The 23,234-nt window shown below is 40.3% G+C and overlaps 3 protein-coding genes across 10 annotated transcripts in view; 1 reads left to right on the top strand and 2 right to left on the bottom strand.

Annotated features, from left to right (window-relative positions):
* Positions 1-23,234, bottom strand: part of LOC113109173 (NACHT, LRR and PYD domains-containing protein 12-like) — a 1,059,377-nt gene that overhangs the window by 375,527 nt on the left and 660,616 nt on the right.
* Positions 1-23,234, bottom strand: part of LOC113109178 (NACHT, LRR and PYD domains-containing protein 12-like) — a 365,574-nt gene that overhangs the window by 156,182 nt on the left and 186,158 nt on the right. The window lies entirely within an intron of this gene.
* Positions 1-23,234, top strand: part of LOC113109181 (NACHT, LRR and PYD domains-containing protein 3-like) — a 113,894-nt gene that overhangs the window by 60,302 nt on the left and 30,358 nt on the right. For 4 of the 5 annotated variants that reach the window (XM_026272825.1, XM_026272823.1, XM_026272824.1 and 1 more), the window contains one exon: positions 460-914. In XM_026272825.1, coding sequence (XP_026128610.1) covers positions 460-461 — 2 coding nt within the window. In that variant the 3' untranslated portion in view covers positions 462-914. Of the gene's footprint in view, positions 1-459; positions 15,344-16,267; positions 16,402-17,005; positions 17,120-23,234 lie in introns of those variants that run through there. The other variant, XM_026272821.1, reaches the window with a different exon arrangement.

Raw genomic sequence — 23,234 nt, 5'->3', positions numbered from 1 at the left:
TAAAGAGAGAGTTGTTGATCATTCACTGTTATTAATCTATGATCAGTTGTTCATCAGATCAGAGTATGTGAGCGGAGTGGAGCGTCAACAATTTCTCCTCCGCGCTCCGATCATTTAATTATCACTCCGCTCCGCTCCACTCCACACTCACTGATATCAGAAACACCGCTCCACCTTCACTCCACGTCTAAAGTATTTCAGCTAAATATGTTTAACGTGATTTCTTGCTAAATATCCAGTTATATTACGGATATAACTGGACGCTCCGACTTTTAAAAGATCTGCTCCTCGCTCCAGTCAAAATCACACGCTCCACTCCGCGCTCCGCTCACATACTCTGATTCATATCTCTGACTGTAATATGAATATACTGTGTGTTTCTGAGCTGGATCTGCTGATGTGATGTGACAGCAGTAATGTCTCATACTCATATCTGACTGTCTGTGTGTTTTATTGTAGGACTCTCAGTATTTAGATGTCAGTTCAGTTTCCTCAGGATCAGCTGATGGTGAATAAGAGCCGCTACAGGAATCAGTGATGTGAAGTTAAATGAATGCATGGAAGTGTAATGTGTGGAGCAGTGTTGATGAACAGAAGAAACAAGCTTCAAGGAAACTGAAGTAATTCAGCAAAAGAAGTTTTTATCCAAAGGATATTAAGAAAATAGTTGATATGTTTATACAGCACTGAAAACCAAGAAAATCAATGTGATATTTTCAGTGATGGGCTTATATCCTGAGCTGTCCAGATTTAATATAGATCATCATAACTGTGTATCCTGAAATTCAGAAATAGACAACTTATCACTACATTTTCTTATATTTTAATCAGGTCTAACATTTGAGTGTGTAACCTTTGTATATATGTGTTTATTTTTATTAAAAGAGAAGAGGGACTTCCACTTGATATCATCACGAGAAATGTGTGCCCTGCTGTATCTTGATTAAATTACACTTCAAAACTTTTATTTTCTAAATTAACTTGACATATTGAGTGTCACCAAGAAATAATTTACTTTTTTAAATTATAAAAAAAAAAAAAAATTATTGCCAAGGTATGAAAACATATGTAAAAGTACCTATTCAAATAAAATGAGAAATACAGAATATAGACTTAATATTCACCAAAATAAATGAAACGCCGGCACAGGTTTATCATCTGAAGAGATTCTGAGTTCTCTGAGGATGAAATAGCTTAGATATATTTCTGTTTCAAAAGAAATGAATAATAGATGTTGATTGATTGATCAGTTTTGGTGATTAATCAGCATTGATAGTCGATCAGTAACTATCAGCTATCAGCTAAAATCCATGCTGATAACCAAGAGCGTAAAGGCCTAAATAGTTTACACAGACGACTGGTTGTGTTATCCAGAGGAGCCTAAATCTATGATGCACATAGACACCAATCACAGATTGATAAGGTAAGTTTATATGTTATTGTTACACATAATATATTAATGATCCATTCAGCATTTTAACAATGTCCTTACTACATTTCTGTGTCTTCACCGCAGGAGAACCCTTGTTGCCTGTGGAAGCTCTGAGAGATCATGGATTACATCAGAACATTATCATAACTTTTGTTCTTAAAGGGATTGTGTTCCTTTAAAGGGAAACTTCAGCCATAAATTAATATTTGTCATAATTTACTCACCCATGTCCTTCCAAATCTTTTTCATTTCTTAATGAATCCAGAAAAAAATGATCAGAGATTCCAAGAAAATATTCGGCAGCACAACCATTTCAACACTGATATTAAGAGAATCAGATCAGTATATGAGAATGATTGCTGAAGATCATGTGACACTGAAGACTGGAGTAATGACTGGAGAAAATTCAGTTTTTCTGTGTTTGAAGTATTTTCCTGCATTTGTTTGTGAGGTATCTTGTCCTGTGTGTTCTGTCATGTGTTCAGAAGACTTTATTGAAGCACATGCAAGTACCTGTGGGGAAAGGTTATTATTTTTATTTTATGCTTTGTGTTTTCATGAAATTATTGGTTTAACCTACAGTCCTTACCATTAGTTGTTTGTGTGTGGTAGTCATTTTTATTTAGCTAAATTAAATTTCTTTCAGAGCTGACGATAGACCAAACCAAGATTTCATCATAACGGGACAAAAGCAAGACAAGCACAAGAGATGCAATTAAGTTTAATTTATAGTGACTTTTATAATAAATTTTTGTTTAATATTAGATTATTTGAGGGAGGGAGCACTGGGAAAAATCTGAAGTATTCAATTACAGACTTTCAGAATGACAATTTCAGGAAGGTTTATTATCATTACAGCTGTGTAAAAAAACACTGATGTCTCAATTTTAATCGAACCAATCTCATCTTTCCAAACTGATTGGTAAATCCCAAGGATGGATCGTCTCTTTACAGCTGATGAATGAACAGAACATTATAGCACATCTCTCATCCATTAAACCACAACAGGCTTTGTGCTTTGTTACTTTTGATAAGAAACAAAGTCTCAGATTTGATTTCTGTTCATCTTATCTTGAAATGTAACCAATAAATCTGACTGTGGTGCTCTCTATCTAATGCAGTGACGATCACGCAGTGTGTCTCAGGTCAAGTGAAGCGACAGCATGCAGCACACTTGAAAGATCACGTCTTCCTCTGTTTTTAACACCAGTTACGGGCTACAGCGCCAAATAAACATGAATGAATGCCAAAGGGTCTGTAAACAGATACAGGACAATTTACTGACATGAATCCTGTCACATGTAATCGCTCAATCAGTGCTTCAGCCGTACTTCAGAGACGTCACAAACAGCTCGTCAACAAGATGTCATGTTTCTCATCAAATCCATATTCAGGGACCATCAACTTCTTTAGATTGAGACTGCAGACACTACAGCCTTGCTTGAGCTTTCTGAAAGAATCGTAGCATGTGGTACACAGGATCCTAACATGTGATGAAAGGACGACATTGTCAGGTGTAGTATCTGTGATTCTGTCCATCCGACTCTCCTCCTTTCTCTTCAATCCACACATCAGGGTTAGATGTTTTTGATAAATTATACTCATTCGTAGACTCTCATCTGCAGCTTTTTACAGGTTTTCCATTGTCATGAGAAACAATGAAATATCTGATGTCCCTGTCACTGTTTTAAGTGCGGTGGGTTCAGTGAAGCGCAGAGAGAATCACGGATTGTGAACTACTTGCAGGACTTCATTCAAAGCCTTGAAGATGAAGGAACATCATTACTCTTACTCTTAATACTTAAATCACATCAGTTCAACAACGGACCGGGCGTCTGACCAGTCAGAGCAGAGAGGGCTTGTGGAAAAGACTGAAGATCTGGATCACTTCACACTTTTGAATATAAACTTGTTGTAGGAAACCTCTAAAACAATTGTAAAATAGTATATTAGGGGCACTTTAAAAATGTGAGGTATTGTCAGTCCAAGTTCAGAGACTGTTAACACAAGTAAGGTTGCAGACATAGATGTGTGTGTTTTCTGCAGAAGAAGGGAGCAGCAGTAAGGAGAGCAGGGTTGAAGATGACAGCGAACAGGTGATAAAACAAACTGCACTAAAGGAGATGCAGAACAAGACAAGATCACCGTCAGCAGTTTCATGCAGTGGATTACTGGTCAGGGACATGTCTCCATTACTTCTGCACATTTGATCCTGACTGTCAGCTTTGATATGGTCAGCATAGTTTCTGCTTGCCTCTAGTAAATGCATGTTCCTGTACTGTAACCTACACAGCAGCTAGAGACAAACACAGAGTTCCTCAGTCCCACTTTACATGTCCCTAAACCGACCTGTCTCTACCCCTGGATCTAGATCCATCTCCTCCAACTTTAAATATGTCTTAACCGAGCGTCTCTGCTCGCTGGATCTTGTGTGTTCTGCAGTGAGGGCTACTGACTAAGACAGCATTACCATTCCTCGTATCTCTCAGATCACTCATTATTTGTGTGCATCACTCCAATCTGCCACAGCTGCTCGGGACTTCGATTGTCCTCTGAGGAGAGTGAATGATGATTCCAGGCTTCTGAACATGTGTCCAAGTCTGCCTGAAGTCTTGGGAGAAAAGTGTAGTGCACACTGAAAAGCTCCTCAATCACTGATCTGTCGAGCAATCCTTCTGCCTCCAGCGAGTGCAGCGTGTCTGAGGACTTGTTGGTGACCGTGATTCTGACATGACCACAGAGACGCTCAATCCTGTTAGAAACAATACAGATTGAAATCCCAAAAAAAAAAAAAAAAAATCAGGTTGAAAAGCAATGCAGTGAAAAAATATTTTACTTATAATTATTATTCAATAATTGGTTACTTAAGTGACATTGAAAAGCTAACTACAGATTTCTGAAGTTTCACTGAACTTCTTTTCACAAGTTTAGACAATTGTACTTTACCCTTGAAACTGGTTTTTAAACATAATTTTAGCGCACATAACATGTCTATCTGGAATAACAGCTGTATTTTGGTGAATAGATGATCTCTGTTCATCGATGAGTGCTGGATGATATTTGTGGTAAGTCGTGGCCTAATGGTTAGAGGGTTGGACTCCCAATCGAAGGGTTGTGGGTTCTAGTCTCGGGACGGACGGAATTGTGGGTGGGGGGAGTGCATGTACAGTTCTGTCTCCACCTTCAATACCACGACTTAGGTGCCCTTGAGCAATGCATCGAACCCCCAACTGCTCCCCGGGTACCGCAGCATAAATGGCTGCCCACTGCTCCGAGTGTGTGTTCACAGTGTGTGTGTGTTCACTGCTCTGTGTATGTGCATTTCGGATGAGTTAAATGCAGAGCACAAATTCTGAGTATGGGTCACCATACTTGGCTGAATGTCACTTCACTTTCACTTTCATAATGTAAGTAGCTCCTCTAAATGTATGATAAAATAATTAAGAGCATACCATTGCAGATGATTAAATTAGTCAAGGAACTAGTAAAATATTCAACCATAATTCCCAAAATATCTGATCTTGTGATTTTAAAATGTACTCACAGATTTTTGAGGAATTGTCTATTATAACATTGTTTTCCAGGATTAGTAAAGAGATCTTATATATTTTGTCATTATGACAGTAAAATTGTCTGAAATAAGAACTAGTTTTCTTACATTTCCTGTCAAGCATAAATGTAAAGAGGTGCATTTTAAAATTATGAATCATATTTATCGTGCAAAATAATTGCAAGAGTAAGATTTAATGTTGGGGACTGTAATAGATGCCAATTATGTAATTTGGAGATAGAAAAAGTTGAACAGCTGTGTTTTCAGTGTAATTTGGTACAAACCTTCTGGAATGATGCGTTCTGTTGATACACAAAATATGATCTACAAGACTGATAAAGAAAGATAAATGAACTTATGTTCATGCACGCACATATACAACTCTTTAAAACAGCGGCAGAGAAAACGAAACCGAAAGTAAACTGAAACCGCTCTGACAGACTCTGTACATGCACAACTACGTCACGCGCAAATTGACAAGACTACCCTTACAAACAAAGAAGGAATTTATTACAGTTAATGTGAGTGGGAACTATTAATTATGTGTTTGTTGGAATGGGACGCTTATCTGTGTTGTGTGCTGTGCTTTTGTGGAGTGCGCGTGAGTGTCCCTGTCCCAAATGAACACTTCATGTGTCCTCGCGGTCTTACGGACTAACAATAGCAGCCGCGTGCGCGTGTCCGTTAAGTCCACGAGACCGTAGAGTGTCCCGTTTGTCATTTAGAGCGTTCAGAAGGTGCTCGCGAGCGTCCCCTAGCGGCCGTTATGCGCCTCGAGCCGCACTTCTGACCCGCACCGGCGCGAGCTCCAGCACACTTTACCCGACAGACAAAGACAAATTAACGTGCCTATAATTCTGGATGCTTGAACATGTTGAAATTGCAGCTTTACTTTTCGATAAACTACTTAATATAACATGACTTAATCATGCAGCAGTTGTGTATCAGGCAGTGCTGGGAAAGTTCACTTTCTACATGAACTAGTTCAAAGTTCAATTCACAAATTTTAAAATGAACTAGTTCAGTTCATAGTTCAAACTACAAAATTTTGAACTAAGTTCACACAGTTTCAAAAATGAACTAGTTCATAGTTATTTTTTTTTCCATATGTTGCTGCGAGCTATTATTTTTCAAAATTATTGCAACAGCCCATATAGAATCACAGACAGCAATTATTTTATCAGTTTTAACAATGAAGATATGCGTCAGATTTCATCTTCATATCCAATTTTGAATCCTTATCCAACCAGGGTTTACATTAGCATTGAGGGGACAGCACTTCCCCCTTGTTGCTTTAATGCTTTGTCTCCCATTCTCACCGACCTTGTGTTGACAGAGTACGCTAAATAACAGACGAGAAGATACGTCTTTACCAACCGCACAGTCGCTCTGACTGGTGCATTTTTATTAAAACAGAGAAAAAACACACGTGCATTCATTCAGTCACTAATTAGGTCACATGACAGTGTGACTGGATTGCCTGTCCAAAAAAACAACAAAAATACAAATACAAATGAGAGCATACCATTTATACATGTCAACACCCCCACTTGCTCTCACATTGTTATTTCATCAGTCCACAACTCATATGTACAAAGTTCATAAACCGAACATAAACAAATTACATTTCATCAACTTAAGCTTTGTTGCTGGTTTAGTTAGTACATCTGCAAACATATCTTCAGTTGGACAGTACTTCAGACTAATTCTGCCTTCATTAATCACAGACCTCACAAAATGGTATTTAATGTCAACATGTTTACATCTTTGTCTATACACAGGATTTTTTGCTAAAGCTATAGCACCCTGATTGTCTTCGTAGACTACAGACTCATACACCATACCATCAATGTTTTGTAACAATTGCTGCAAGTATAAACACTCCTGTATAGTTGCAGCTAATGCCATATACTCAGCCTCACATGTGGAAAGTGCAACAGTAGGCTGCCTTTTGGTCTTCCATGAGACCAATGGACCATTTCTGTTTAGGCTAATGCAGTAACCTGTAGTACTCAGTCTATCAGTAACATCTGCTGCCCAATTTGCGTCACTGTATGCATGTATAACTTTCTCATTTGCACCTTTCCTGTAACACAGTTCTTTGTCCTTGGTGCCTTGCAAATATCTCAAAACATGCTTTACAGTATTCCACTGTTCTATAGTTGGCTTATTGAAATATTGTGCCAGTTTACTCACTACAAAACTTAGGTCTGGCCTTGTACAGGTTGCCAGGTAAATTAAGCTACCTACTGCTTCACTGTATTTCCTGACATCACCCATTACATCAGCATTCTCAGTATAACTTAGTTTCTGCTCACAAGGGGCAGCTCTGGGTTTACAGTTTTGCATGTCAAACGTTTCAAGTAGTTTCTCAACATACCCGTGTTGTGACATTTTGACAAAATCAGCACTTTGCTCAAAGTTAATGCCAAGAAAATGTGTGAGTTTTCCTAAATCCTTCATTCTAAACTTTAACATGAGCATCTCTTTCACGTCTTTAAGCACACTCATATCACTGGCAGCAATAATCAAGTCATCAACCCAAATAATTATAAAAACTTTCTCAGTTTTTGTAACTTTTGTGTAAACACAATGATCAGCTGGGTTTTGAACAAACTGGTTTTCACATAGGTATTCGTGTAACATTCTGTTCCAGTTTCTGCCAGACTGTTTAAGCCCGTACAGAGATTTTTCTAGTTTACACACCAATTTTTCATTGCCTTGAGATTTTACCTTGTAACCCTCTGGCTGTTCTATATAAATCTCACATTCTATTGGCGCATGTAAATATGCTGTTTTTACATCCATCTGATGAACAATCAAATTTTCTTGAACTGCTTTTTGCATCAACACTCTAATACTAGTCATGCTAGCAGTTGGAGAAAAAGTCTCATCATAGTTTACACCTTTCTCTTGACTGTACCCTTTGGCAACATATCGTGCTTTGTACTTATCTGATCCATCACTATTTTTCTTAATTGCATAGACCCATTTACCCCCCACTACTTCTTTACCATCAGGCAGGTTAGTCAGGGTAAATGTAACATTTTCTCTCAATGAGTGCATTTCCTCATCCATAGCTTTAACCCATTCATTTGCATTTACTGACGTTACAGCTTCTTTGTAGGTCTGGGGTACATTACACACAAGTCTGTAACAGTAATCAATATTAGTCACATCTCCTTCAATACCACAAACATAGTCACTTAAATAAGTTGGTTTTTTCCTGTCTCTTGCAGGATTTCTCCTTTCAGGTTTATCTTCTTCCTGTTGTGTTTGGTTACAATACACTACTGGTTCTTGAGTACTTTGTGAACTAACATCTGATTCTGATTTCACAGATTCTCTGAGAGGATTGTTTCTGGTCTCAAAACCATCGTCATAATCATCGATCAGTATAGTCTCAGTACTTTTGGATACAAACTCCACTAGTCTGCGTTTTTGTACCTTCTTGCTGTTAGGATAGTAAATCATGTATGCCGGACTATTCTTGTCGTATCCAACAAAAATACCCCTCTCACACCTTGAATCCAACTTTCCTAACTTCCCTCTGTCATGTATGTAAGCATAGCATGCTACTCCGAATTTCTGCATCCTTGAAATGTTAGGCTGTCTACCTGTCAACATAAAGTAAGCTGTCTGATTAGTGCGATTGTTAAAACATCGGTTTCTCACTACAGCAGCTGTCTGGACTGCATATGTCCACAATGTTCTTGGTAACCCACTTTCTATTAACATGCATCTAGCCATGTCAAATAAAGTTCTCCAATTCTGCTCAGCCGTGCCGTTCTGGTGTGGAGAGTACGGCGCTGAGGTCTCATGTCTAATACGGTATCTGCTTAATAATGCCTGGTACTCCCTTCCTGTAAATTCTGTACCATTATCAGACCTTATGCATTTTACCTTTCCATATGGAGCCATATCAGCCAGGAATTTTTCTGTGGCAGTCACTGTATCACTCTTGTTTTTCAAAAAATAAACAAACACTGCACTGGAGTAATCATCTGTGAAAGATAGTGTATACTTATGACCGTCTCTAGATGCTGGGTCTATAGGCCCTGCTAAATCTGTAGGAATCATTTCTAGGGCTGCTTTGGCTCTTGCATCTGGCCCTCTGTTTCTAGTTTGAATAAACTTTCCTTGTGTGCAAATTTCACAGCGTGGGATAGGTTTATCCTTACCCTTAACTTGCATACCGTCAACAACTTTCTCTAACTTAATTATATCCCCATGATTGCAATGCCCTAATATTTCATGCCATGTCTGCAAATCATAACACTTTTTACATTGATCAACACATTCATTGTCTATTGTGTGCAAGTAGTACAGTTTGTCGTGCACATGTATGGGGAATTTGGTACCGTCTTTATGTAGCAGAACGTTCTTCCCTTCTTTGAAGATCACTGTCACTCCCTTCGATGTGGCTGCTTTCACAGAGAAAATGTCCTGTGGATATGTTGGGATGTACAGCGCGTTTTTTTAGCATTGCTTTAACGCGCTGTCCTGTGCTGTCCACCAAACATACCTCTGCGTCCCCTCTGTGCTTTGCGACCCCGTTGCACCGAGTGCCGTCAGCCAATTCCACGCAGTGTGTGTTGGCCTGGAAACTGCTGTCAAAACTCACAAACTTCTCGATGTCCGTGATGATGTGTGAGGTTGCACCTGCATCCACCATTAGGCCTTTCCTCTTGGTATTTTGTACCCGCATTTCAGCGTCGCTCGCCCGAAAAGCATACTCCTTGTCACTTGGCTCTGCGGAAACTTTTTGTGCGTTATCTCGCTGCTTTCCGCGTCTGCATGTTGCGTCGCGGTGAGTGGTACTTCTACACTGACTACACCACTGTTTTCGCTGACATGTTCTTGCTTTGTGGCCTTTTGTACCACACCTGTGACAAACAATGTTGGTACTTCCAGCACCACAAACAGCTGTACTTGCTAAAGCGGTTTTACTGCCAGGCTGCACTCTTGCTTTCATAACATTGTCCTCGGATACGGTTGCCCGCATATTTTCTATGTCTTCATAACTTCGAAGCCTTGTTTTAAATTCCGCAAAAGTCCATTTATCATCTCTCTGGCTAACATGAATAGCAAATGGCTTAAATGTCTCTGGAAGTCCTTTCAGAACCATTGCAATTAAAAGTCCATCACTCAGATTCTCACCTGCGTTCCTCAAAGCGGTGATTGCGGTCTCAGCCCTGATGACATAATCAGTAACACACTCACTGGCAGACTTTTGTAGTGACGTTAGCTCTGTGTATAAGTTAATTACTCTAGGCTTTCCTTTGCCAGCATAATATCCCCGAAGAATCTTCAATGCTGCTCTTCCATCGTCTTCTGCTTCCCTCATAACTAGCGACAAACTTTTGTCATCCAGGAACTGTATCAGCTCTGCATAGGCTTCGGTGTTTTTCGCTGTATCTCCCTCGTCTTCCTCAAAAGACTCACTTAAAATAGTCTCTTTCAGTCCTTGCATATAAAGATGTCCCAAAAACTTTGTCTCCCATAGCTCATAGTTTTTCTCATCTCCATCAAAGACTAAACGAGACCATCGGCCTGTCACGGTTTCTTTTTCTCTTCTCATGTTGAAAGACTCGGGTACACGCTTTATCCGTCGCGACTTTCACCCAGTGTCTTAACACTCAGAACGTTTTATACCTTGCCCTGGGCCCATAACCTGTTGACAGAGTACGCTAAATAACAGACGAGAAGATACGTCTTTACCAACCGCACAGTCGCTCTGACTGGTGCATTTTTATTAAAACAGAGAAAAAACACACGTGCATTCATTCAGTCACTAATTAGGTCACATGACAGTGTGACTGGATTGCCTGTCCAAAAAAACAACAAAAATACAAATACAAATGAGAGCATACCATTTATACATGTCAACACCTTGTCATAAACATCATAAAATTATTTTAAATGATCATACGCCTTGCTACATGCTGCTGTCGCCTCGATGCCTTGATGACGCGTCACGCATGCGGCGGACGGCGGTGCGACACTGGTGGCTGGTGTTTTTCCGCTACATATTAAGACCCGTTTACGGTGAGTTTTATCCGGTTTTTCGCCTGGAAGGCTCTATAGAAATCTGGCACCCTATTGAAAGAAGTTAACCTGAGAGAGCGTGCCGTTCACAGACACCAGGGCCGGGTTTCCCGATAACGATGTATCTTAGCTCTTAAGAGCGTTTTCTACGTGCGAACTTACGAACGCTCGCACAGCAATTCCACGAGCGTTTCCCAAAAATGCACTTAACATGAACGCGCTCTACGTGCTACTTACGAGTCGCTGTCCATTCGCGAAGTGCTGAAATTTAACCTTATATGGAATCGTATTCTGAACGTTTAACCTAATAATTGTCATCTGTTTTGGATTACCAATCAAGACAATCAAGTCTATATAAAGCACCTACATACAGGCGGAGACACTGACAAAATGGCTGAACAAAAAAAAAAATACAAGAAAAGATACCTTTCAAAAGGATGAAATTAATGTCCTCTTAGAGGAGATAGAGAAAAACAAAGATGTGATTTTTACCAGATTTAAAGGACACCATACTAATAAAGAAAAACAAAACATCTGGGAGGACATTGCTACCAAACTAACTGCAACCCCCCCCCCACACACACACACCCGGAGCAGTGGGCAGCCATTTATGCTGCGGCGCCCAGGGAGCAGTTGGGGGTTCGATGCCTTGCTCAAGGGCACCTAAGTCGTGGTATTGAAGGTGGAGAGAGAGCTGTACATGCACTACCCCCACCCACAATTCCGTCCGGCCCGAGACTAGAACCCACAACCCTTTGATTGGGAGTCCAACCCTCTAACCATTAGGCCACGACTTTCTCACTGTACAATGTATTTTACAGGTTGTGGGGAACTGAATAACCCAAATTAATAAAACTATGCAATGTTTTTTGTTAATAAAGCTATATGCAGTGTTTTTGATGTCCATGTGTTTGTTGAACCATGCACACGAGGCCTAAGACCATATGAAATAATATAATAATTGTTATGAGTTCTTCCAAATGTTTCTGAAGTAAATGGCTAATGGTTGATGATTATTTTCAGACATAAGCATTTAAGTTTCAATATTATTAATATAAAGTCTATATATTTGGCGTGACAGATAACACAAATATATATACAGTACTTCATCTAGCCAATACATTTCTACAGGTATAGACAAAATAATCAACAGCATTTTTTACCAGTACTGTTCTATGTATACATTTTTATAATAAGCACAACTTTTCATCATTATGAACAGAGGATAGATTAAAGGAATATAATATGTAATCTATACAGTTTCTAAGCATGCCACACCTTCACTTTCTTCAAGGTAGGGCCTAATGTCATTACTGAAATTGATAGGCAGTGGGATATGTGAACATTATCACAGCCTGATGACCTTCACATGGTTTCTTCAATTAAGCTAGGATTAGGATAGAGTTTAAACCTCACTAGACTTGCAGAGGAAATCATGGCTGCACTACAGCGTGTTCTTCAATTGAGGGTCAGAGAAAGACAAAGACAGAGACGACCACGAAGTAGACTGGTGACTTTAAATGCCTTCATCAGACAGCATCAAACCCCCTTGGATATCCTTGATGACATGGCTACAATAAGGCGATACTGTCTGCCAAGAGAACAAATAGCCCAATTGCTAAATAGCATTGGACCTCAGCTGATGCGTGCCACCAGGAGAAATTGTGCCTTGTCCCCTGAAATCCAAATCCTATCAGCCTTGAGATTTTATGCAACAGGCAGTTTTCTCCAGGTACTTGGTGATGGGCTTGGACTAAGTAAGGCATCAGTTTCAAGAGCTGTTCAAGCAGTCACCAATGCATTACTTCCACTTGCTGTGGAACACATTCAATTTCCAGCATCAAGACAGGACATCACAGAAATTCAACAGTATTTTTTAACACATCATCACATCCCACAGGTCATTGGAGTGATCGATGGTACCTTGATCCCTATCCTTACACCATCTGTGGATGGCCATGTATATATATGCCGCAAAGGCTATGCAGCTATCAACTGCCAGGTGATCTGTGACCATAAGGGTTTGATTACAGACATTGTGGCAAGGTGGCCCGGATGCACACACGACTCCTTCATGTTCACCAGTTCATCTGTTGGTCAGGAGGCACAAAACTTACAGGGACAGTGGAGGCTGCTTGGGGACAGTGGTTACCCACTGAGGCCATATCTCTTCACGCCTGTGGCTAATCCTATGAATAACAGGGAGACAAATTTCAACGAGGCACACCGTGTTGCACGTAGTATTGTGGAACGCACAATAGGGAGGTGGAAGATGCGCTTTCAGGCAATTCACCAGTCCAGTGGTGGTCTTTTGTTTGCTCCACAAAAGTGCTGTGCAGTAATAATAGTAACAGCTATGCTGCACAACATTGCAATGCAGATGAGAGTGCCCTTATTTAACAGGGAGGAAGATGAAGAGGAGGAGGATGTGGAGGACGAAGATGGCATGGGACCACATGGCCAACCAAGAAATGCCCAATACATGGCTGGTTTTCGTGCACAGCAAGTCATTGACAGATTTTTTTGAATTCATTCCTATTTTGCCCAGTCTTTGAAGCAAATTTCCCACATTACTTCTTTTATGATTTTTTTTTTCATTCATTTAATTTAGATGTGTTTTTTTTTATCTTGTTTTCCCCTTTTTATTTATTTCATTTATAAATTCATGTAAACAAAAAACGAGTACAATAAAGTGTACAATAAAGTACAATAAAAATATTATTACTCGCGTTGCAGTGTGTTAAATCTAGATAAAAGTGTAATCTGCCGGTTATCCTGCAGGTGTCCTCATAAATCTGTCTTCTTACGATGCACTTGGGGATGCACGATTACTCCAGAGCACTACTTAAGCTACGATGCTTTTGGGAAACAGACCGTAATATTAAGATCAATCGTACGATCGTTTTTACTATCAACTTAGGCTTACGATGCTTTTGGGAAACGCAGCCCAGAATGAACGAGTTGACAGTATTTGCCATGGACTCTCGTTTTGAGATGACTGCGATTGGAGCATCCATATACTTCACAAAAATCTGGCATCTTCTTCTATAAAGCCAGCAATGTCCTCCATCATAATGTAAGATGATTTTTAACAAACCGAACCGATTGGAAATCATGTGCAACTTCAGTTCTATTGAAAAGAAAGAGCAGTTCTGTCTCTAACACTGATGTGATATTGCTGTGTAGCAGCTAAACTGTAACTACTAGATCTCACTCAGAGCTTCTTGTTATTAGCCAGATAATAACTACAACCACATCCACAAAGATTGTCATTTACACAAAAGATCAGTTGACATAAAATCGTTATTGGTGTCAGTAAAACCTTCTCAGCCAGTAGTCGTGACAGCAGTGATGTGCCTGAAAGCGTTCATTGAAGGATAGTTCATGAACTCGTTCATATTTTGGGCGAACGTGAACTGAACGTGCTGTATTAATGCCTGATGAACGTTATGTGTGCACTTCGGATGGGTTAAATGCAGAGCACAAATTCTGAGTATGGGTCACCATACTTGGCTGAATGTCACTTCACTTTCAAATTAGATCTGTCCCAAATGTGATTTCTATCGAGTTCTGCTGGAAACATGAGACACGCACATTTACATACACAACAAACTTTTACTTTTTTATTATTCACACATTAAATTAATTAAAGTGAACTTATAAAACTGACCCAAGATCAGTTCGAAGAAATTTCAAGAAATGAAAACATACAGAAAAAACTAAAGCAAAGTGTCCATTAAAATGCAATAGTGGCAGAAGAGAGATGATGAGATACAGACAAACAGAGTAGAAAATATTACAATATTCAAATCAATCAAAATATGTATTTACTAGACTGGGGTAATGACATATGTATACACAGTTAAAGACCAATTGTTATGAATAAAATAAGCACAGATACATTTGAGATATGTAGTTGAAATATATTAAATGTATATTAATTGCAAAAAGATTTAATTTAGAAAGAACTGAATTGAAAGAAATCATAACTAACATGTGAAGGAGGTGTGTATGAAACAGTATTTCTTCATGAGACTCGATCAGTAGCATGTAATTGAGGAAGTGTTATGTCACACACTCCAGTGCAGCAGGTGGCGCTAAACACATTTAACGATAGACTGACAGCAGACAAATGAACGCAGACAAATGGGCGGGGTTTGAATCTTGTTGACGCCTGAGGTCTATTGCGCATGCGCGTTCTGCATCACGAGGATACGATTTTATGTTGAAATCGAAAGTAAAGTCTCAATACTTACCGAATGTAACTTTACATTTCGAAGACTTAAAAAAACTGGCATAAAAATCTCATTACGGTAAGTCAAATTATAAGCTTTTGAATTCATGCCATATTATTGTACAATGTTTTCGTGTTCACGTTGTTTTCATACTAAACTCGATCTTTAAACCGTTGTAGTGAGTTGTGACAATGTAAAATCAGATGATCGGAAGTTCATCTTCTTGAGGATTATAATAATATCAAGCTCTAGGGATTCTTTTAGTTGAGATTAATTTACGGATTCTTTAGAAATTAATATGCCAACGTGGGTGTTCAAGTTGAATGATAAGTAGGATTTTATTTATGGCTGGTGTTACAGTTTAACTGGTGTCCATGTTAAGTTGTGACTTCTTCGTCGCATGTAAAAGATCGTTTCGTCCATTACAATTAATCTTTCGCACTACACGATGCTGTTATTATTGTAAAGTGCATCACTTATGGGCTGAGTTGAATTCATCTAGAAAACAGCTCTGGTTTCAGCAGATCTCGTCCAATATAAAACCACATACAGGTGTGTCACACACGTGATCTCGGGAGCGCGCTCTGCAGGTCGCAAAGTCCTCAGTTCCGCGTTATTTGTCTTATTTTTTGTCTTTGATATTTCTGATATCTACAGATTATTGTTTTTTTATTATAATTTTTTTTAACCAAACTACTTTACAGACTTTTCACTAAGACCCTAAAGAATCATATAAACTTGTGTGAAATGGGCATCTGATGACCTCTTTAATCTTTCTCCTTTCTCTGGAAGGAACAGACGCATGTTTGCTGACACATGATCACACACTGATCTCCTGAAATATTCAGGCTGTGACTGAAGTGTAGAGCTGAGGATTTTATCATCTTCCTCATCACAATTCTCTAAATTATTTAAATATTATGAATATTCTATTATATAATAACAATTGAAGAGTTAATGGATATATTGTCATATATAATTAGTGAAGTGTTTAATATTGAGGCCTCGTGTCAGTCTTTCATTATGGAGATCAGAGAGAGATCTTCATCTCCAGATCACACCAGAGAGTCTCTGAAGAGCCACAGATCCATGAATCCTCCTGAATCCAGTGATGATCCAGTGACCTCTGACCCCAGGTGAGATATGATCCAGTGACCTCTGACCCCAGATGAGATATGATCCAGTATTAGAGTCGACAGACTGAACAAAAGATGTTACGATATGAAGTTCATAGAGGAAATAGTGTATTAGTCCTACAGTTATGGCATACAGTGATATTTAAACCTGAAACATGTACATAGACTAGACAGTAGTAGCAGTAGTTCTAGTGTTTTATCATGAAGAACAGTTAATAACACACTTACCCAGAAGTGCAGCTCAGAATCAGTTTATAGTTGTTTGGCTGCTTTATAATAGTCGTGTAGAGCTTTTCTTTCGTATAGACACTGGGTTTTTCCTCAAGATAAATGTAGTCTGAACTATTTGTTTGGATGCTTGACCCCTGTATGACTGAGAGTGCGGGTCAGAAAACCTCACAGCATTGCTAAGAGTTTGTTTATTAGTGGAAGACAAACTGTCTTCTGCTGGAAACCATTCACACATGTGGAGAAGGCGTCCGGATCAGATGATCATGATGTAAATGTTTTTGGCGTCACATCTGACTGATTCTGCAGATTCTCACTTTCTGTCATCATCACCGTTTACAGCAAAAGAGTGTGATATTTCTGTGTGTTTTCTCAGGATCTGCAGTCAGAGATCTTCATCTCCTGATCACAGCTGTGTGTCTCTGAAGAGTGACGAATCCATGGGTAATCCTCCTAACCTCAGTGATGAAGCAGTGACCTCTGACCCCAGGTGAGGATAATCTTTATCATGATGGAGTTGATGTGAGTGTCTCACTTCAGGTGCTGAGAGATAGTGGTGTCCAGGAACCTGAATGACTTCACTGTTGTTACAGAACTGTCTATGATGATGAGTGGAGGAGAGCCTTTTCAGACTGAAGACAACTGAGGGACTCAAACACAACTATTACAGAAGATTCAAACACTCACTGATCCTCCAGAAGATAAAACCATGCATTAAGAGCTGGGGGTTAAACCTTTTTAAATTTGAAGTTCAGGGTAAATCTAACTTAACTTGCATCTTCCAATGGATGGCTTAATGCATGGTTTGACCTTCTGGAGCATCAGTGAGTGTTTGAATCTTCTGTAATAGTTGTGTTTGAGTCCCTCAGTTGTCTTCAGTGTGAAAAGATCTCAAAATCTTACAGTCAATGATGGAAAGGGTTTAAATACACACAAATGCTGGAAACCAAAGAATTTGTGGGTGCTGAAGGATTTTTCTGAAGAACAGCAGACAGTTTAACTGTTCAGGACAAACAAGAGACTCATGAACAACTATCACTAAACACAAACACACAGCTGTGGATCATTCAGCTAATAACACAGCATTGAGTGAGTCGAGGGGATGTAAACTTTTAAATTGGGTTATTTTTATAACTTCAACTATTTTCTCTTGTTGATTATATGTAAACAACTTTTATGAAACAAGTGGAGGAAAAACCCCACAAAATAATGTACAAATGTTTTGTGCTTTTGTACGTCAGAATCAGAATGCAAAAAGCATGATTTTAATTTTTACAGAATACAGTCATCGAAGACACTTTGAAGCGAAACAGACATTTGCACTGATGAATAAAGCATGAATTTGATGTAAACAATAGATCTACATAACATTCAAATATGAAGTTCATAGAGGATGTATTAGTCCTACAGTTATGGCATATAGTGATATTTAAACCTGAAACATGTACATAGACTAGACAGTAGTAGCAGTAGTTCTAGTGTCACAGTGTCTGGGTTGTGTTCCCTGGGTTTTCATTAGGTGTCCTTCTTTCCCACGGTGTCTGGCACTTTATTTACTGTCTGTTCCCTTATTTGGTCACCTTCCTCCTTGTTTGAGTTCATTGACTGTTTACCCCTTTGGATTTTCCCTTAAATAAAACATCATACCTGCACTTGGATCTCTCCTTGTTTCCTGTATCACCGAACGTGACAGAAGGACTCTGTCACAAACGAGATCCAGCGGTATGTTGGTTGATGCTTCTTCCCCAGCCACCGAGCGGGAGAGAAGCAATCGGTTTGAGGGAACCCGCCTGGTCGTGTTTTGCGGGACCAGGGGAGGTCGCCGAGGAGGGAGTGAGCGAGAGGAAGCTCAGCATCTCTCTCCACCATGGCCCCCCTTCGACTCGGGGCTCATGTGGGAGGGACCAGAGTCGCCGTCTCACCATGGCAGATGGAGAAAGCCAGCGTCACTGCCCATGACGGCCGGAGGTCTAGCGCCACAGCACAAGATGGCCGCCAACCCATCGCCGCTTCGGTGCATGGCCACCAACCCCGCACCATGAGGCAAGATGGAAGCCAGCCTCACACCACAGTACAGGATGGCCACCAGCTCAGTGCCACAAGGCAACATGGCCGCCAACCCAGTACCACAGCACAAGATGGCCGCTGACACATTTCTTGATTACTTTGATATGCTGTCAAAGATCCTAGAGATTCCCAAAATGGTTCACGTCATGGCTGCTGAGCCAGCGCCACAGTCCAAGATGGCCACCAGCCCAGCGCCACAGCACCGGGTGGTCGCCAGCCCAGCACCACAGCACAAGATGGCCGCTAACCCAGCGCCAATGCCCAAGATGGCCACCGGTCCAGCACCACAACCAAAGATGGCCGCCAGCCCAGTACCACAGCACACGCTGGCCGCCAGTCCAGCGCCACAGCACAAGATGGCTGTCAGCCCAACGCCACAGTACAAGATGGCCGCTAACCCAGCGCCAATGCCCAAATTGGCCACCGGTCCAGCGCCACAGCACAAGATGCTCGCCAACCCAGCACCACAACCCAAGAGGGCCCCCTGTCCAGAGTCATGGCCCAAGATGGCTGCTTGCCCAGCGCCGCTGCACAGGATGACAGTCACAGCTGACCCTCCGGAGTCGAATCAGGTTCCAGTTGACCCTCCAGAGTCGAGTCAGGTTCCAGTGAACTCTCCAGAGTCGAGTCAGGTTCCAATGAACTCTCCAGAGTCGAGTCAGGTTCCAATGAACTCTCCAGAGTCGAGTCAGGTTCCAGTTGACCCTCCAGAGTCGAGTCAGGATCCAGTGAACTCTCCAGAGTCGAGTCAGGTTCCAGTGAACTCTCCAGAGTCGAGTCAGGTTACAGTTGACCCTCCAGAGTCGAGTCAGGTTACAGTTGACCCTCCAGAGTCGAGTCAGGTTACAGTTGACCCTCCAGAGTCGAGTCAGGTTACAGTGAACTCTCCAGAGTCGAGTCAGGTGTTTGTGGACCCTTCAGAGTCAGGGCTAGTCACCGCTGACCCTCCAGAGTCAGGGCTAGTCACCGCTGACCCTCCAGAGTCAGGGCTAGTCACCGCTGACCCTCCAGAGTCAGGGCTAGTCACGGCTGACCCTCCAGAGTCAGGGCTAGTCACCGCTGACCCTCCAGAGCCAGGGCTAGTCACCGCTGACCCTCCAGAGCCAGGGATAGTCACCGCTGACCCTCCAGAGTGAGGGCTAGGTACTATGGACTTTCCAGAGACAAGGCTGGTCACTGTTGACCTTTCAGAGTCAAGTCAAGTCATCTTCAAGGACTGAGTCAAGTCACTACTGATCTTCAAGGACTGAGTCAAGTCACTGGTGATTGTTACGACCCGGCTCAAAGTCACAACATAAAGAGGACACTTAGACAAAAATAGGTTTCAATACAATTATAAATTTATTTCAAATTAATCAAATAATGTCTAGGGTCAAAGTATTAAAGAATAACAAATGAATCAAATCAAATAGCTGTTAGAAATTGGGTTTGTGGAGTTGTGGAAAACAAATGTGAACACAAAATATCAACCCACTCTTCAAACAAACAAACCAAAAATGAGAGAGAGTGATCACAGCTCCATGAGCCTCTTAAATAGGGTGCCACAGGTGCCAATAATTAACACTGGAATCCCGCCCATCCAGGAGGAACCTGCAACCTTAACCAAAATAAGAGCAAAATAGGCAGGGCTGTAACACCTCAATCAACAAAATGTTAAATAACCTAAAGTATTTAACACAATAAATTTAACAAATAATAAAATAAACAAATATATCAAAACATTTACAAAAAAAAACAGGAGTATAGAATGTCATACACGAGACAGTGCATCGGCTAAAACATTCTCCTTTCCTTTGATGTGATGAATTTGTAAAGGAAAAGACTGCAAAAAGAGACTCCATCTCATCAACCGCTGGTTAGAGTTGCAACTTCGCTGCAAAAAAACTAGTGGGTTATGATCAGTCAACACTTCAATTGGGTTGCCACTACTCAAATAAACCTCAAAATGTTGAACTGCTAAAATCATTGCCAAGGCTTCCTTCTCAATTACAGAATAATTTCTTTGGTGGGAATTAAACTTTTTAGAAAAGAAGCAGACTGGGTGTTCAATACCTTGATCATCGTCCTGCAAAAGAACTGCCCCTGCCCCATTTTCACTTGCATCTACTGCCAGTTTGAAAGCATTTTTAAAATTTGGCGCTGCCAAGATAGGGGCATTAACCAACAGGGCCTTGGCATTATCAAATGCCTGCTGGCAACTGTCTGTCCACACAAAATCAATTTTTGGACTTAACAAGTCTGTAAGAGAACTCACTACACTAGCGAAATTGGGACAAAAGGCACGCTCACGCTCCCTTTCCTGGCCCTCCAATTTCCTCAACTCAAGTTCTCTGTGCAACTCCTTTTCTTTCAAAGCTATTCTATCATGTTCTAAGCGACACTTCACTGCCTCCAATTCTAACTCCTTTTCTCGTAACACCATCTCTTTTAGCTTTTTTGTAAAGGAAAAGACTGCAAAAAGAGACTCCATCTCATCAACCGCTGGTTAGAGTTGCAACTTCGCTGCAAAAAAACTAGTGGGTTATGATCAGTCAACACTTCAATTGGGTTGCCACTACTCAAATAAACCTCAAAATGTTGAACTGCTAAAATCATTGCCAAGGCTTCCTTCTCAATTACAGAATAATTTCTTTGGTGGGAATTAAACTTTTTAGAAAAGAAGCAGACTGGGTGTTCAATACCTTGATCATCGTCCTGCAAAAGAACTGCCCCTGCCCCATTTTCACTTGCATCTACTGCCAGTTTGAAAGCATTTTAAAAATTTGGCGCTGCCAAGATAGGGGCATTAACCAACAGGGCCTTGGCATTATCAAATGCCTGCTGGCAACTGTCTGTCCACACAAAATCAATTTTTGGACTTAACAAGTCTGTAAGAGAACTCACTACACTAGCGAAATTGGGACAAAAGGCACGCTCATGCTCCCTTTCCTGGCCCTCCAATTTCCTCAACTCAAGTTCTCTGTGCAACTCCTTTTCTTTCAAAGCTATTCTATCATGTTCTAAGCGACACTTCACTGCCTCCAATTCTAACTCCTTTTCTCGTAACACCATCTCTTTTAGCTTTACTTCACTGTCAACGTTACTTGGAACATGTAACTTTGCAACTAGAACTCCTTCTTCCTCTAAAGTGCCCCTCAAGTTCTTTAAGATAGACTCCTTAAGTTTTTTATCACTTTTAGTGAGCTCTATATTATAATGAGCAGCAACCAACAAAAGCTGCTCTTTAGTGCACTTCTCAAGTGCTTCCTCTGAAGGTTCTTTTAGAAATTCTTCCACATTGGAAGCCATTGCTAAAAACCTCTAAGTTTTCAAACAAGTAGCCACTTTAGGAGTTCACACGAATCAGAACAATATCCTTTAAATATACTCCACCAAAAAAAAAAAAAAAAAAAAAAATTTACCTTATACACAACTCCATTTCCACAAAGTTACTTAATGGTAATTTAATCTACACCAACAAATCAGATTTACAAATCAGAATCAGTCCCCTTATCTTCTCTATGGAGAACGAATACAAAGGTTTAACAAAACCCTCTCCGCAAGTAGCATGCCAACAATATAATACTCTTACAAAAAGAGATTAATTCATAAGTCACGCAATCACTCCTGAACTGCTGACAATATTCAACAAGGTAGCTACCACGAAACTGCATGTTAATTAGTATATTGACTCCCTACGTTTGTTATTGGTGTAAAATTACTTACCAATTTGAAGAAAGTGGGGATGAGAAAAAAAAAATGCTCTCTCAAAAGCAAACAAACAAAATAAATTTCACAAGTTCCCAACACTAGCCATTGATTCAAAGTACCACACCAATTGGCATGGATACTAGAGAACCACTCCGGTAAAACACTACACAAACAAAAAAAACGAACCTCTCTAATCTTCAAAGGCTTACCAGGCTCGGGGCCACTTTAAACGCTGAACTTCATGTCACCTGGTAAAAACCAGGCCCTGAATAGCGCACCCCCAACAGAGATTAAATCTCCACCCGGGATACCTTCAAAAATAACAAACTAACAAAACAAACTAACAAAACAAACTAACAAAACAAACAGTGCTCCGTTGGAAGGATTGACTAGCAACCCAGCTGGACCACTCTACCTAACCGGAGTCCTCTATTAATCCAATAACTATGAACCTTTTCCATGCTCCACTCTCAAAAAAACTTGAAAAACAAGTCACAAAACCCCAACTTCAAACAAGAATTTGATCCCGGACGAGGCTCCAATTTATGTTACGACCCGGCTCAAAGTCACAACATAAAGAGGACACTTAGACAAAAATAGGTTTCAATACAATTATAAATTTATTTCAAATTAATCAAATAATGTCTAGGGTCAAAGTATTAAAGAATAACAAATGAATCAAATCAAATAGCTGTTAGAAATTGGGTTTGTGGAGTTGTGGAAAACAAATGTGAACACAGAATATCAACCCACTCTTCAAACAAACAAACCAAAAATGAGAGAGAGTGATCACAGCTCCATGAGCCTCTTAAATAGGGTGCCACAGGTGCCAATAATTAACACTGGAA

This window comes from Carassius auratus, chromosome 9 (genome assembly GCF_003368295.1).
Source record: "Carassius auratus strain Wakin chromosome 9, ASM336829v1, whole genome shotgun sequence".
Lineage (NCBI taxonomy): Eukaryota > Metazoa > Chordata > Actinopteri > Cypriniformes > Cyprinidae > Carassius > Carassius auratus.
Note: the sequence above shows the minus strand (reverse complement) of the source record. Positions and strands in the feature narration are given on the sequence as shown.